At 45.8% G+C, this 15,949-nt stretch overlaps 1 protein-coding gene across 1 annotated transcript; it reads right to left on the minus strand.

The window, feature by feature from the left end:
• Positions 1-8,257: 8,257 nt before the first annotated feature.
• On the minus strand, positions 8,258-14,400 carry LOC133419130 (interleukin-17F-like). Its single transcript, XM_061708145.1, has 3 exons — positions 14,188-14,400; positions 10,741-10,895; positions 8,258-8,979 (listed from the first exon to the last, which is right to left on the minus strand). The coding sequence occupies exons 1-3, from the start codon at positions 14,218-14,220 to the stop codon at positions 8,724-8,726; spliced, it is 444 nt and encodes a 147-aa protein (XP_061564129.1). The 5' UTR covers positions 14,221-14,400; the 3' UTR covers positions 8,258-8,723.
• Positions 14,401-15,949: the final 1,549 nt, after the last annotated feature.

Genomic DNA, 15,949 nt, shown 5'->3' on the forward strand with positions numbered 1-15,949 from the left:
TCCTTGTTGGACAATGTTCAAACCTGGCCAATAAAGCTGATTCTGATGTATATATATATATATATATATATATATATATATATATATATATATATATATATATATATATATATATATATATATATATATATATATATATATATGTGTGTATGTGTGCATGAGTGTGTGTGTGTGTATACTGTATGTCTATGTGGCTATGTGTATGTATACGTGTGTGTGTGTGGGTGTGTGTGTAATAGTCCTATCAAAACTTCACCTGAAGTGTATCTATAGTGGGGGAGTGGGGGGTTCAACCCCGCCACCCGCGAGACCAGAGGCCGACAAGGAAGAACCCGGAACCCAGGCCACCAGCAACCCCACAGAGGGGAGAAGTAGGAGGGAGGCAACCCACCGCCTGCGAGGCCCCCCGCCCCTCACCCCCACGGCGCGGGAAGAAGCAGCCAGGGATCCCGCAGCGGCGGACCGTGACCCAGGCAATCGACCCCGTGCGCAGCGAGCCCTGCCAGGCCCGAGCATTGCGACCCACCTATCCCAGGCCGGCGAGGGAATGCGGGTGACGTGGGCCCCCCTCCCGACCCTGGTGTTGAGTGCATGTGATTAATGCCATAAAAACATGGAGGGGGAGGTCAGGGTATCATGCTGACAATAATCCCCCACCTCCAGAACTAAGTATCCTTGTTAAATGTATTTATTAAATGTTGAATGTGCAGTGTCTACAGTGTTATTAACCTCCTTACTACTGTAATTACATTCAGGCCGCCTGGATTTATTTTGATTTTATGGCTATAGAATTGTCAAATGTGCAAATAATCAGTGCTCCTGTCAATTTTTTTCCCAATATAATTTCAACTTTCAATATCTGGCAGTTATTCAATATTACTGTGTGTTCTGACTGTGTAATAACTGTTTAAAGGAGTGAAAAGATAATTTTACATTTATTTTACATATTTACAAAAAAATGTTTCAGTCCTGGACCTTGTTTTCTATTGTTTTTTGCCTGTTTTTGCACCAAATGTCCAGGCGTTTTTTATTTGGTGTGGTAGTCTGTGAAGCAGTTCCTCTCCAGCTGCAGACAGAGTCCCACATTGCACACCCCACACTGCCATGGGGTGCTCCTTTTGCACAGAGTGCACTGCCGTCGCCCCATGCTGGCTCTCTGTGTCTTCCCCTGCCCTCCACTTGTGGCCACAGGGAAGTGGTTTTCAGCGGGGTTCTGTGGCCTGCTGTCAAGCGGGACTCTGAGGAGAAATGCAGCAAGCTCCTCCTGGAACTGCTGGCGTGTCTTTGGTTTCAGCTGCTGGCTGGCACATACCTCCTTGTGAAGGATATAGCTGTTGGTTACAGCTACTGTATATCCAGAAAATGTTGGAATACGGTTATGGGCCACCGTTTGGTTCTCTTGTGGGAGGAGTTGGTTCCCAGCATCTGGTCCGATGTGTCCACCCCTCCCATGTACTTATTGTACTCTCTCACAGCTGTTGGTCTGGGGACAGGGACCCTCTGATGCTGCCCATCTTCTGCCTTCTGACAGCGGAGCACCGTCTCCCCACTGTACACAGGATGCACGTTTGTGCAGATGGAGACCTCTCTGGTGTCCATCCACTTCACAAATAAAAGGTCACCCTCCCTGATCCAGCGAATGGAGCGTCTTGGTGACCTTGTAGTCAGGGCATTTTCGGTGACTGCTGGAACACCAACTCTTCGTTGCTGGTATGTCCCACAGGCACCAAATCCCTGCTGGCCCAGGTGACGGCAGAGGAGGGGGCTTGTATAAAAATTGTCGCAGTAAACAATGTAGGAAGTTTTTGTTCACAAGCGACATCACCACGTCATACGAGAGCCCCTTCCCGGAAGCAATTGATGACTTCCCCGTGTACAATTTCAAGTCCACTGTATAGCCGTTTACATCAGACCCACTTGGTCGGCTTGGCCTTCATGTACTGTTTGAAGGCAATCCTGGCTTTTGTGGCAACCATCCTCTCATCCACTGAGATGTACTGTTTTGGATGGTACACAGACATGCAGCGGTTCTTCATTATCTCCAGGAGAGGTCTGACCCGGTGGAGACGGTCATACTCCCCTGTGCCCCTCTTCTGGTCATTGAGTGCATCCTCTGCTGGATCACTCATGTGCAGACTGGCAGAAATTGCCATGAACCTGTCCCTGGACATGATGGTGGAGGGGAAGGCCACGTGGAAAATGGTCTTCGTCCTCCAAAAATCTGACATCTTCGGTAGGTACAGCACAGCCATATACAGCAACAAGCCCAGGTACTTGGTCATCTCTTCTGTGGTAATCTCTCTCCAGGCGAATTTTCTCCCTCTTTGCAGATTTCTGGCCGCATTTTTCTCCAGGAGCGCGTTTAGGTACAGCCACCCCCCACCCAGGCAGGGCCGGGCCCTTCGAGTGGGACCCCCACACCCACAGCCCAGCCCCCCCAGGAAAACCGGAGACGCCCTAGCCACAGCCACCCGCCCGAGCCCCCCCCAGCCAGCCCCCCCCCTTCTGCCATGAGGTAACCCCCCCCCCCCATAGGCCCCCAAGGCCCCCACCGGCCAGGGACAGGGCCCCACGGCCCCACCCACCGCCCCCCAGGTGCCACCAGAGGCCCGCGCCCCAGACCCCCCAAGCCGACCCCCAACCCCAAGGGCTACGAGATCACCACCCCCCCGCCCCCACTAGGTAATGAAGCCAATAATCGGGGACCAGAGAGAATGCAATTCAGCTGAATGTTGTTCAGTGGAGGCAGACATTATCTCACTACTGATATGATCTGATAAAAGATTTCTAAAGTGGTTAATATATAAACTGGACTTTTGTTTCCAATTTACTAGAATGGTTTTCTTTGCGATACATAAGGCAGTGAGAGCCAGGTGTGTCCAGTTAGGTTCCCTTTGAATATCTCCCAGATGACCTAATATACATATCGTGAGGCATACCGTAATTCTGTAGTTGATCCATGTGGATAAATCCTCACAAATCTCCCATTCATATGGATGTTGAAAGCGATAATCTTAAATTAGCTTTCAATTCTCTTCTAGAATCAATGGGTATCTCACAAAAAGTGGACAGACCGACGCACTGTTTTAATCATACTCTGGATCTCGTTCTCACCTATGGTGTTGAAACTGATGATCTGTTGGTGTCACCTGTAAACTCCCTTTTATCTGACCATTATTTAATAACGTTTGAATTTAATATTGTTGATGTTGAAGTGCAAAATAGGAGGTATTACTTTAGCAGATGTTTGTCTGATGAAGCTATTGCTAAATTTAGGGAGGCCATTGCTTATCTTACGACAGTGGAAAATAGTGAAGCAGTCGAGGCCGGTGACCTGGGTTCTACCTCTGCAGATGTTGATTTCCTTGCTAGTAACACTGCTGATTTGTTGCATTCAGCTTTAGATGAAGTTGTTCCTTTGAAAAGGAGGGTTTCCAACCATAGGAACTTAACTCCCTGGTATAATTTAGATATCCGCATGTTGAAACAAAATATACGTAAAATGGAAAGGAAGTGACTTGTAAGTCTGTAGACTCTTATCGTGAATGGAAAGATATTCTAATAGTATATTAAAAAGCCATTGGCAAAGCCAGAGCAGCTTATTATTCATTGTTGATAGAGGATAACAAAAGTAACCCACGTTTTCTGTTCAGCACTGTAGCCAGGCTGACAAAGAGTCACAACTCTGTTGAGCCCTGCATTCCTGCAGCTCTCAGTAGTGAAGACTTTATGAGCTTCTTTAACAGTAAAATCACGATACACGGTACAGAGGTTCTGGAAGGAGATTTGTGAGGATTTATCCACATGGATCAACCACAGAATCCCAGTGTGCCCCATGGTATGTATATTAGGTCACCTGGGAGACACTCAAATAGATCCTTATTGGACACACCGGGTTCTCACTGCCTTATGTATCGCAAAGAAAACCATTCTAGTAAATTGGAAACAAAAATCCAGTTTATGTATCAACCATTTTAGGAATCTTTTATCAGATCATATTAGTAGTGAGATAATGTCTGCCTCCACTGAACAACATTCGGCTGAATTGCACTCTCTGTGGTCCCCGTTTATTGGCTTCGTTACCTAGTGGGGGCGGGGGGGTGGTGATCTCGTAGCCCTTGGGGTTGGGGGTCGGCTTGGGGGGTCTGGGGCGCGGGCCTCTGGTGGCCCCTGGGGGGCGGTGGGGGGGGCCGCGGGGCCCTGTCCCTAGCCGGTGGGGGCCTTGGGGGCCTATGGGGGGGGTTGCCTCATGGCGGTGGGGGGGGGTGGCTGGGGAGGGCTCGGGCGGGGGGCTGTGGCTAGGGCGTCTCCGGGCCTCCCGGGGGGGGCTGGGCCGTGGACGTGGGGGTCCCACCCGGAGGGCCCGGCCCTGCCTGGGTGGGGGGTGGCTGTCTGCGCTGGGGGGGCATTGCTGCCTTGGTCCTCCGTCGCTGGGCGGGGGCCAAGTGCCCCTGCGGATGTGGGGACTCCGTGACCCTTGGGGTGTCCGCCGGGGTGGCCTCGGGGGGGGGGTGGGGCCGGGTCCGGGGAGCGGGCCTCCCCTGACCGGGGGGTGCACGGGCGGGCGCGACGGCGGGGTGGCACCATTCCCAGGTATCTATGTCTTATGTTGTCAGTATGAATGGGAGGATGTTGGACCGTTTCCCCCTCTGTCTGGGGGCTCCGGCGGCGCCGGGGGCGCCCGTGGAGGTACGGTGGGGCCCTGGCCCGGCTCGGAGGGCCGGCCCCCGTCTACTGGACGGCCGGTGGGGGGACGCGGGTGTCTTACCAGGGCCGGCTTTGCTGGTCCTGCTTCCTGGCTTCGGCCTCCGCTCCCCCTCTTTCCCCCCCTACACGATTCATACGTACATAGGCGAAGGGCGGGGGGTCCGGGTCGTGGGGGGCACCGTCCCGCGTGGCCCGGCACTCCCCGCCTCACGGTTTTAACAGCAAAATAGACACTGCACATTCAACACTTAATAAATACATTTGACAAGGACACGTAGTTCGGGAGGGGGGGGGGTCGGTGTCAATCGATACTTGGCCCTCCCCCCTCCCTGTTTTTATGGCATTAATCACACGCACTCAACACCAGGGGCGGGAGGGGGTCCCACATCACCCGCGTTCCCTCACTGGCCTGGGACAGGTGGGTCGGGTTACCCGGGCCTGGCGGGGCCCGCCGTGCAGCCTGGGGTGCCTTCTGGCGGTGCTGGACCCCCCCGGGGAGGGGGAAACGGTGCGTGATTGTATGTCTGTGTCGGTGAGAATGCGGTATGGAAGGGTCCTGCCATGGAGGATTTGAGCCTCCATTGGCAGGACATCAAAACTTAATAATTTATGAATATTATATTATACAAAGATGGTTATTATTATTATTAGTATTATTATTATTATTATTATTATTATTATTATTAGTATTATTATTATGTATAGTATATTATATTATTATTAGTATAGGTATCGGATAGGTGAATGGATGAATGAATGGCATGCCTGGGTCTGGGGCCCTCCGTTGTCGGGCCTGCACGTGTGTCGCCTTGTTGGGGGGTTCCCTCTCTCCGGGCCCGTCTCCGGTCCCCCCCGCTGCCTCTGCGGCGGGGCGCCCCTCTGGTCTTGGAGGGCCACTTTCGTGGGGGACGGGTGCGCCTGCCCGCGTCGGCGGCCGGGGCGGCTCTGTCTCTCCGGGCAGGCTGGCCCCCTGCCGGGTGGGGGTCGTTGGCCTGAAGGGTGAGGGCCTCCTGGCCGCGTGTCCGGCCCGGACCGGGTGGCCGGGGATTGCCTGGGTCCGAGGGGGCTCGCAGGCGGTGGGTTGCCTCCCTCCTACTTCTCCCCTCTGTGGGGTTGCCGGTGGCCTGGGTTCCGGGCTCTTCCGTGTCGGCCTCTGGTCTCGCGGGTGGCGGGGTTGCTCCCCCCCCTCCCCCACTATAGATACACTTCAGGTGGAGCTTTGTTTGGTTTATTACACACACACACACACACACATACACACACACACTCAGTCAGGGTTCAGAATGCATCATAGCACAGAGATAGCACTGGTTCGAGTCACAAATTACCTTCTTATGGCCTCAGATAAGGCATTAGTGTCAATACTGGTTCTACTGGACCTCAGATAAGGGATTAGTGTCCATACTGGTTCTACTGGACCTCAGATAAGGGATTAGTGTCCATACTGGTTCTACTGGACCTCAGATAAGGGATTAGTGTCCATACTGGTTCTACTGGACCTCAGATAAGGGATTAGTGTCCATACTGGTTGTACTGGACCTCAGATAAGGGATTAGTGTCCATACTGGTTCTACTGGACCTCAGTGCTGCTTTTGACACTGTAGATCAGCATTTTTACAGGTTAGAGCATGTTGTTGGGATTAAAGGGACAGCTCTACATCGGGTTAAATCATATCTATCTGACAGGTTCCAGTTTGTTCATGTACATGAGGTTTCTTCAGAAAAGTCAAGGGTCTGTTATGGTGTTCCGCAGGGTTCACTGCTAGGGCCAATCTTGTTCAGTTTATACATGCAGCCATTGAGAAGTATAATCCAGAATCACGGCTTAAACTTTCATTGCTATACTGATGATACGCAGCTCTATTTGTCTATGAAGCAGGATGAGACAGAACCGTTGGTTAAACTTCAGGCATGTCTTAGGGACATCAAGGAATGGATGTCCACTAATCTTTTGCTTCTAAATTCAGATAAAACTGAGGTTATCATTCTTGGTCCAGAGCATTTTAGGAAGGGATTAGATGGTGTTGCGATGGCTTCCAGTGCAACTGTGAGAAACCTTGGTGTTGTTTTCAATCAGGATTTGTTGTTTAAACCATATATTAATCAGGTTTGTAAAATAGCATTTTTCAATCTCCGTAATTTTGCAAAGATTAGGAAAATCCTCTCGCAGAGTGATGCAGAAAAACTAGTTCATGCGTTTGTATCTTCTAGACTAGATTACTGCAATGTGTTATTAGCAGGATGTCCAAGTAATTTGCTGAATATCCTCCAGCTGATCCAAAATGCAGCAGCGCGAGAGTGCTGACAGGAATCAGCAGGAGAGACCACGTCTCTCCAGTGTTAGCGTCGCTCCATTGGCTACCCGTAAAATTCAGAATCCAATTTAAAATTGTATTACTTTCATATAAAGCCCAAAACGGTTTAGCTCTGCATTATTTGCAAGACCTGATAGTGCCTTATGTTCCTGGCAGAGCTCTCCGTTCTCGGAGTGCATGTAGATTTGGAGGGCGGGCGTTCTGCTATCAGACACCATTACTATGGAACAACTTCCAATCTTGGTTAAGGAGGCTGACACCACCTCCACCTTTAAAACTAAACTTAAAACCTTTCTGTTTAGTAAAGCCTATAGTTAGTGTTTAGTAAACCTCTAGCTGGTGTTGGTAAAGTTCTAGGTAGTGTAAACTCTAGTGTGTTAGAGTCAGTAGTCATATTTGCAGCTATAGAACAAGACTATAATAGTTAGTCTCAAATATAGCTTTGTGGTAGATATGCTGCTATAGGCCTATGCTGCAGGGGGGACCGACATGATCCACTGGGCGGTGCCTCTCACCCTTCTTCTCATCTCCTCTTCCATTTTTTATTTATTATAAGTATCTCATAGCCTTCATTGTTCTCCATTGTTCTTGTAGTTTGTTGTGCTGGTCTGCCCGCCTCCCCCTTTTTTCTCTTTTGTGCATGTTTGCAGGCCGGAGCTTCGGGAGCTGCGTTCTGGTCTGCGGTCCCCCCTCTGATCATCCCACTGCTGCTTCCACCTGTGTGTGCAGATGTCTGCTATATGCTTGCTGACATCCTGGCCTGCCCCCTCTCCTTTCTCTGTTATTCATTCTCTCTGTCTGTTCTCTCTTTTCCTGCTCTGCCCAGCTAAGAGGGTCCCCCCTTATGATCCAGGTCCTGCTCAAGGTTTCTTCCCTCCTAAAAGGGAGTTTTTTTCTTGCCACTGTTTGGCTTAAGCTTTTTCTCCCACTAGGGGAGTTTTTTACCTAGAGACAACTTCTGTTGTAATAGACACTATATAAATCAAATTGTATTGAAATTGAATTGTATTGAATTCAAACTACCGTACCGTACAAAGCTCCTGCCTTCAAGATATGATCTGTGTGGATGTTTGAATGGATCAACTTTAGAGTTTATGAACCCACCTGAACGACTCGTGAGTCCAAGCCCTACCCTGATGAGAGCTGCAAAGATATCATTATATTCTGACTTAAAATTGAAGCTTCAACACTCTGCTTTCTTTATTCAACTTGTTTTTATTTACTCTACACCTCAGAACAATAAATACACCCACAGTAAAATAACCCCATGAATAAATATCTGCCAAAGATCATAAAACACTTAAATAAAACGTAATTAAATAAACTTTTAAAATAAAAAGCAGCAAATCCAATAAAAAATCCATATTTAAACGTCAGTGTGTGTTTAGCTGTGTAGTTTTGTGTAGTTTATCCAGTTTTCAACTTGCTACGAAACAAAAGCTATAAAATAAAAAGATAAAACAGATATCAGGTCACAGAGCAACATGCAACAAAGCGCATGATAAAAGACAACAGCAAACTATGACGTCATAATGAGTGATGATTACGTGAATGCATTACGTTTAAAGTCACGATAGTGACTCCCACTTCTCTTATTCTTTGCATCATCTTCAAATAAGAAAATGGCCCCATCTTTTACTTATTCATGTTGGATCTTTCCTGCCATGGAGGTTTTCCCGAACACAGGGTGGTTCTCTGACTTCACTCCTGGACTTGGACCGTGGGTCTTACGCAGGTGCATCCCACAGAGACGAGGCGAGACTCCAGGCGGTAGTGGTAGTTGTGTGCAGGCCTAGGCCCCGCCCCCTCGGGCTTGACCCGACGCAGCAGTAACACCTGGTGCATGATGGGCCTGGACTCCAGCCGCCGGTCCTCCCGACCGCTGGAGTTCAGGCAGCCGCGCAGCAGACAGCGCGCCTCGGACAGCTGCGTCAGCAGGGAGGGGTCCACGGAGTCGCTGGGGGCAGAGACACATGGAGGTCACGGACAAATTTTTCTATTGTTCTCTACTGTTCTCTACTGTTCTCTACTGAGTTTGCCTACTATAAAATGGTGGCACGGTTAGATTAGTTTGTTTCTGTGTGGGGAGAGGGGGACGTTTTATGTTGTGTCGCTGAGGATGTGCTAACTTTAAAGTTCTGATTCACAACCACACAAAAAATATGGGGTGACTCTCTGAGTTTCTGTCTCTATCTGTTTTTTGGCTGTGATTGTTTGTAGTGATCTGGACCAATAAAGGGATGGTTAAAGGTCAAAGGTCTCTACTGTTCTCTACTGTTCTCTACTGTTCTCTACTGGTCTCTACTGTTCTCTACTGGTCTCTACTGTTCTCTACTGTTCTTTACTAGTCTCTACTGGTCTCTACTAGTCTCTACTGTTCTCTACTGGTCTCTACTGGTGTCTACTGTTCTCTACTGTTCTCTACTGTTCTCTACTAGTCTCTACTGGTCTCTACTGTTCTCTACTGGTCTCTACTGTTCTTTACTAGTCTCTACTGGTCTCTACTGTTCTCTACTGTTCTCTACTAGTCTCTACTGTTCTCTACTGGTCTCTACTGTTCTCTACTGTTCTCTACTGTTCTCTACTGGTCTCTACTGTTCTCTACTGGTCTCTACTGTTCTTTACTAGTCTCTACTGTTCTCTACTGTTCTCTACTGTTCTCTACTAGTCTCTACTGTTCTCTACTGTTCTCTACTGTTCTCTACTGGTCTCTACTGTTCTCTACTGGTCTCTACTGTTCTTTACTAGTCTCTACTGGTCTCTACTGTTCTCTACTGTTCTCTACTGTTCTCTACTAGTCTCTACTAGTCTCTACTGTTCTCTACTGTTCTCTACTGTTCTTTACTAGTCTCTACTGGTCTCTACTGTTCTCTACTGTTCTCTACTGTTCTCTACTGGTCTCTACTGTTCTCTACTGTTCTCTACTGTTCTCTACTGTTCTCTACTAGTCTCTACTGGTCTCTACTGTTCTCTACTGCTCTCTACTGGTCTCTACTGGTCTCTACTGTTCTCTACTGGTCTCCACTGTTCTCTACTGGTCTCTACCGTTCTCTCCTGTTCTCTCCTGTTCTCTATTGTTCTCTACTGTTCTCTCTTTACATGGTGCAGCATCCTCTGCTGGTGGCGAAGAGCATCTCTGAATGCACAACAACGGAACCTGCAGCGTGGGAGTGAGAGGGGCAGGGTAACGGCCCGGTCAGGCGGGGGAGAGATTTGTCCGTCAAGACTCCTCTCCCTGGCCCTGCCCCTTCTCAACCTTCCCCCGACCCTGCACCTAATCTGGGGCTTGCTGATTGGGCCGGAGCTTCGGGAGCTGCGTGCTGGCCTGCGGCCCCCACCCCCGGTCATCCCGCTGCTGCTTCCACCTGCCTGCGGTCCCCCCTACCCCCCCTCCACCCGGTCATGGTCATCCAGTTGCTGCTTCCACCTGCCTGTTGTGTTGCTGACGTCCCCGACCCCCAGTCTGGCCCTCGGCAGGAGGGTCCCCCCTTATGATCCAGGTCCTGGTCCAGGTTTCTTCCCTCCTAAAGGGGAGTTTTTCTTGCCACTGTTTGGTTTAAGGTTTTTCTCCCACTATGGGAGTTTTTACCTGCCATTGTTTATGTAATAATTGCTCTGGGGTTTATGTTCTGGGTCTCTGGAAAGCGTCTGGAGACAACTTTTGTTGTATTAGACGCTATATAAATAAAATTGAATTGAATTGAATTCTCTGACTCACTTGTAAGCCCAGGGGGAGATGGAGGCGTTCTCCAGCGGCCGGTTGGTTCTGCTGGGAACCAGGGCACTGGGGTCCAGCAGCAGCTGCACCATCTTCGGCCCCTTCGACATGACAGTTGAGTCCGTCATCATCATCATCAGTACCACGCAGGCAAACTGAGGAACACAAAATATTGAAACTCCTGCTTTCAAAAAAAGCGGTCAAGATATTTCCGGTGAAGCTCCTCGCTGTTTTACAGACTGTCAGGTGTCTGGAAACTGGAATATGAAGCAGGGAGTTACTGATTACCAACCAGATTAAGGAAGTACAGAAGGTCACAAGGGTAAAATAAATCGCAAACAAAAATAAAAGCAGGAAACTCTTATTAATTAGACTTTTTAATTCCATATTTTAATTTATTGATTTGTGCTGCTCATTGAAATTTTGATTTCCTTTTTTAACATTTTTTTGCTGATTTTGTTATCAATGTTATCTAATATAATGTAATTGCTCATTTACAGTTCGGAGGACAAACAGCAGTTCCACTTTAGATGACGGAGGTAAAACGTGGTGAATCAAAGGTGATTGATGTGCACGAGTGTTGATATACACAAGTCATTCTTTGAGAGCGGCCATTTCCACTTAACAAGTTTTAATGACAATGTTTTAACTTCTTCAAAAACTCTACAAATGAAAGACATCTTAAACTTCTAAGAAAACACATTTTCCTACCTTCAGCTTCTGATGCTTATTAATGTGACCCATTTTATTCAGACCCAAAATTCAACCAGACAATATGAGTAACAATACATTTCACTTTTTTTTTTAAATCTAATGTTTTCCTAACAATAAAATGGCATTTTCTGGTGATACTAACAATCGAAAATATGTAATAAAAAAAAAAAAAAAAAAAAAAAATATATATATATATATATATATATATATATATATTCAGCTGCCCGCATCATAACTCAGACCCCCTCCATCCATCACATCACTCCTGTCCTGGCTCCCGGTTCAGTTCCGCATCCAGTTCAAGGTCCTCCTGTTCACATTCAAGGCCATCCACAACCTCGCCTCCCCATATCTGTCTGATCTCCTCCACGTCCACACTCCCTCCCGAGCTTTAAGATCCTCCTCCTCCATACAACTGTCTGTCCCCTCCACCCGTCTCAGAGCATTCAGCCGCTCTGCTCCTCGTCTCTGGAACTCATTACCACCTCAACTCAGGAACATTGACTCATTCATTGACTTCAAATTACAACTCAAAACTCATCTGTTCAAGACTGCCTATCCCATCTAACAATTCATCTCTTTTAATGTTCTTACCTCTGCTCTTTTTTTAATGCTTTGATGTTTGTTTTTAAATGTATTCTACTATTATTTTAACATGTTGTGTACGGCGACCTTGAGTGCCTAGAAAAGGCATATATTTTCCGATTCTTAATCTTAAAATATTTATTTGACACATGGGGTGTCTCCATTTTTAAGCATAACATACAATATAACTTCAAATTGTGAAATAAAAGTTAAATTTATCTGATCAATCCATAAAATAAGATCATTATTAATGTTTTAAACATTTTCCTCCCTTTGCATACGTTTGAAATATAATGACACTGACGGGTTGGTCGTCCGTCAATGTCTCTGATTTGTTTGTTTTAATTTATTTTTGTTAACTTGTACATACATATACACACACACATAGATATATTTCAAGCCTCATGTGTGAGAATGGACCAAGTTAAAAAAAAAGTTAACAAAAAGTCACATGTTTACATGTGACTTTTTGTTAACTTTTTTTACAAAAAAAAGTTTTTAGAAGCTTACGTGTAGAATCACATGATCAACTGTAGAAAATAATTAACTACTGTTTCTTTATCGACCAAAAATGATGACAATTCCATCACAACAAAAGTTATTTTTAAAAATTTAACGTGCAATATAGAGAAAGCCAAAATGCCACATTGATAATTGAAGGAACTGTTCATCTCATTAATGTTTTCCATTTAACTCTTAATCTTTAAGCTTTTAAAATGATAATTACGTTGTTTAAAAAACAAACTAAAAACTACTTTGCAACTTTTCAAATACAATTTTACTAGTACCAGTACTAGTATTTTACTAATACTAGTATCTGAGAATAGTATCAGATACTAAATACTATTACTATTAGTATTTGGTCATATTTTGCTTTCGCATATTTATTTTAGTTTTCTATTGATGGTCTTATCATGAGTTTTTCAGTTGTTTCTGAGAGCAACCTGGCATGTAAAACCATGTTTAAAATAAGAACCTGCTCCTCAAATTCAAGGACAGACAGACAGAAATGTAAAACATAACCATGGAGTTCTTGATCTAAGGTTGTATTTACCTTATAATTGACAGAATGAGTGATACTAACTTTCAAACGATTGAGCAGCTCGTTAAAATGAGCTTTACACAGTACTGGAGTTGAGGGGGGATGAGGGGGGATGAGAGGGTTGGCATCCCCCCCCCCTGAAATAAAAACGGTCCAAATCATCCCCCCCTGAAATAAAAACTGTCCAAATCACCCCCCCTGAAATAAAAACGGTCCAAATCATCCCCCCTGAAATAAAAACGGTCCAAATCATCCCCCCCGAAATAAAAACGGTCCAAATCATCCCCCCTGAAATAAAAACGGTCCAAATCATCCCCCCTGAAATAAAAACGGTCCAAATCATCCCCCCTGTAAAACTGCCATCCCCCCTTTCCATCCCTTATGTCATTTCATCAATGAATGTGGTTTTACTGCTATTTCAACATTTAGAGTCATCACCAGAAAAATAACACCAGAAAAATAACTTATTTGACAATTTTCACCTGTTTCAAGTACATTTTCACTTGAAATAAGTAGGAAAATCTGCCAGTGGGACAAGATTTATCTTCTCATTACAAGCAAAAAAATCGTGTTCCACTGGCAGATTTTTCTACTTATTTCAAGTGAAAATCTACTTGAAACAGGTGAAAATTGTTGTTCTTTCCAGTGATGAGTCTTGTTTTAAGTGTAATAAGATTTTTTTTACTAAAATGAGACATTTTAACTAGAAATAAGACAAATATTCTTGTTAAGATTGTGAGTTTTTGCAGTGATCCAAGTTACTTATCCTGTGAAGGACAGAGTCATATTGATAAGTTCAGAAAAGTGTTTTTTATTGTTGTGTTTTGATGTATTTGATGTAAGTCCAGTGGATATTTAAAGCTTACAGAAGGCTGCATTTAACTGCTGCTATGTCATTCCTGCAGGTGTTTTGGTCACTGCTATTATTTGTAATATATTATATTATTTGTAATGAGTACAAATTATCTGTCCCCATATGATAAAATCCACCATCCCCCCTGATCTTTTTTTTACAACTTGAGTACTGGCTTTACATGATTTCAGTATGTGTACTACAGTATCTCTGTATAAAGAGCATTTTCAGAAGCTGCATTTGGATTTCTTACCGTCAATTTGAAAGAATTTGTTGGGGAAAACATGCTCCTGAGCTTTTCGTCTCGTCCACCCTCCTCGCGTCTTATATGCGTCTCTTACAAGTCTCTGTTTTTGTCTCTTTTTTGCAGCTCTGGTTTGGTCTTTACTGGTCAAAGGCTGCCAAGGCCCTCCTGGAGATCAGGTATAGAGTCTTCTTCTTCGATGGAGTTGTGATGGACTCCAGTTCTAATGGCCTGCTATTTTATGCAGATCCATCAACACTTCCTGTGTTGATGTCATATTTTCTCTTTCGAACTTCTAACAAACCACAATAATGCAAAAACTGACTCAGCCGAGATCCATTCTGCACGCAAAGCACTTCGTTTTCTAGGTCAGCGCTTTGCTGAAGAATCACGAATACATCAAAGAACTTGAACGAAAACTGGGGGAACTTTTATGTAGCCTCATTGTTTAGTTTCACACTAACAATAAAAAAGAGCAGCAGCAGTAGAATAAGAATCCCCAAAATAAGCAAAAATATCAAAGATAAATAAGAAATTAAAAAAATAAACATGTTTATCTAAATATTCAAATATACTTTGAGTTTAATTCAATTCATTTCAATTCAATTTTATTTATATAGCGTCTAATACAACAGATGTTATCTCTAGACACTTTCCAGAGATCCAGAACATGAACATAAACATAAACATAAACATAAACCCCCGAGCAATTATTATATAAACAATGGCAGGTAAAAACTCCTCTAGTGGGAGAAAAGCCTTAAGCCAAACAGTGGCAAGAAAAGCTCCCCTTTAGGAGGGAAGAAACCTTGAGCAGGACCAGGCTCATAAGGGGGGACCCTCCTGCCGAAGGCCAGACTGGGGGAGTCAGGGACGTCAGCAGCACACAGCAGGCAGGTGGAAGCAGCAGCGGGATGACCAGAGGTGGGGGGGCGTCAGCAGCACACAACAGTCATGTGGAAGCATGGGATGACCAGAGGTGGGGGGGCGTCAGCAGCACACAACAGTCATGTGGAAGCATGGGATGACCAGAGGGGGGGGGGTGCAGGCAGGCGGAAGCAGCAACAGCAGACATCCACGTAGGCAGGTGGAAGCAGCAACGGGATGACCGGGGATGGGGGGGGGGGCGGGTACGCAGGCCAGAACGCAGCTCCCGAGGCTCCAGCCTGCAAACATGCACAAAAGAGAAAAAAGGGGGGCCAGCACAAGAAACTACAGGAACGATGGACAAAAACGATAGCTATGAGATATTTATAATAAATAAAAATGGTAATGGAGAAGAGAGGCAGGGAAAAGGAGATGAGAAGAAGGGTGAGAGGCACCGCCCAGCGGATCATGTCGGTGCCCCCCTGCATAAGCCTATAGCAGCATATCTACCACGAAGCTATATTTGAGACTAACTATTATAGTTTTGTTCTATAGCTCCAACTATGACTACTGACTCTAACACACTAGAATTTACACTACCTAGAGATTTACCAACACCAGCTAGAGGTTTACTAAACACTAACTATAGGCTTTACTAAACAGAAAGGTTTTAAGTTTAGTTTTAAAGGTGGAGGTGGTGTCAGCCTCCTTAACCCAGATTGGAAGTTGGTTCCAAAGTAATGGTGCCTGATAGCAGAACGCCCGCCCTCCAAATCTACATTTAGATACTCTAGGAACTACGAGTAAACCTGCACCCTGGGAGCGGAGAGCTCTGCCAGGAACATAAGGCACTATCAAATCTTGTAAATACTGCGGAGCTAAGCCGTTTTGGGCTTTATATGCA

Source organism: Cololabis saira, chromosome 2, assembly GCF_033807715.1.
Source record: "Cololabis saira isolate AMF1-May2022 chromosome 2, fColSai1.1, whole genome shotgun sequence".
Lineage (NCBI taxonomy): Eukaryota > Metazoa > Chordata > Actinopteri > Beloniformes > Belonidae > Cololabis > Cololabis saira.

Bases quoted from the DNA above. Each gene is read 5' to 3' on its own strand.
- LOC133419130 (XM_061708145.1), bottom strand. From the start codon at position 14,220: ATGTTTTCCCCAACAAATTCTTTCAAATTGACG. The intron at 10,896-14,187 runs GTAAGAAATCCA...TGTGTTCCTCAG, and splicing joins CAAATTCTTTCAAATTGACG to TTTGCCTGCGTGGTACTGAT. The intron at 8,980-10,740 runs GTGAGTCAGAGA...CTCTGCCCCCAG, and splicing joins ATCTCCCCCTGGGCTTACAA to CGACTCCGTGGACCCCTCCC.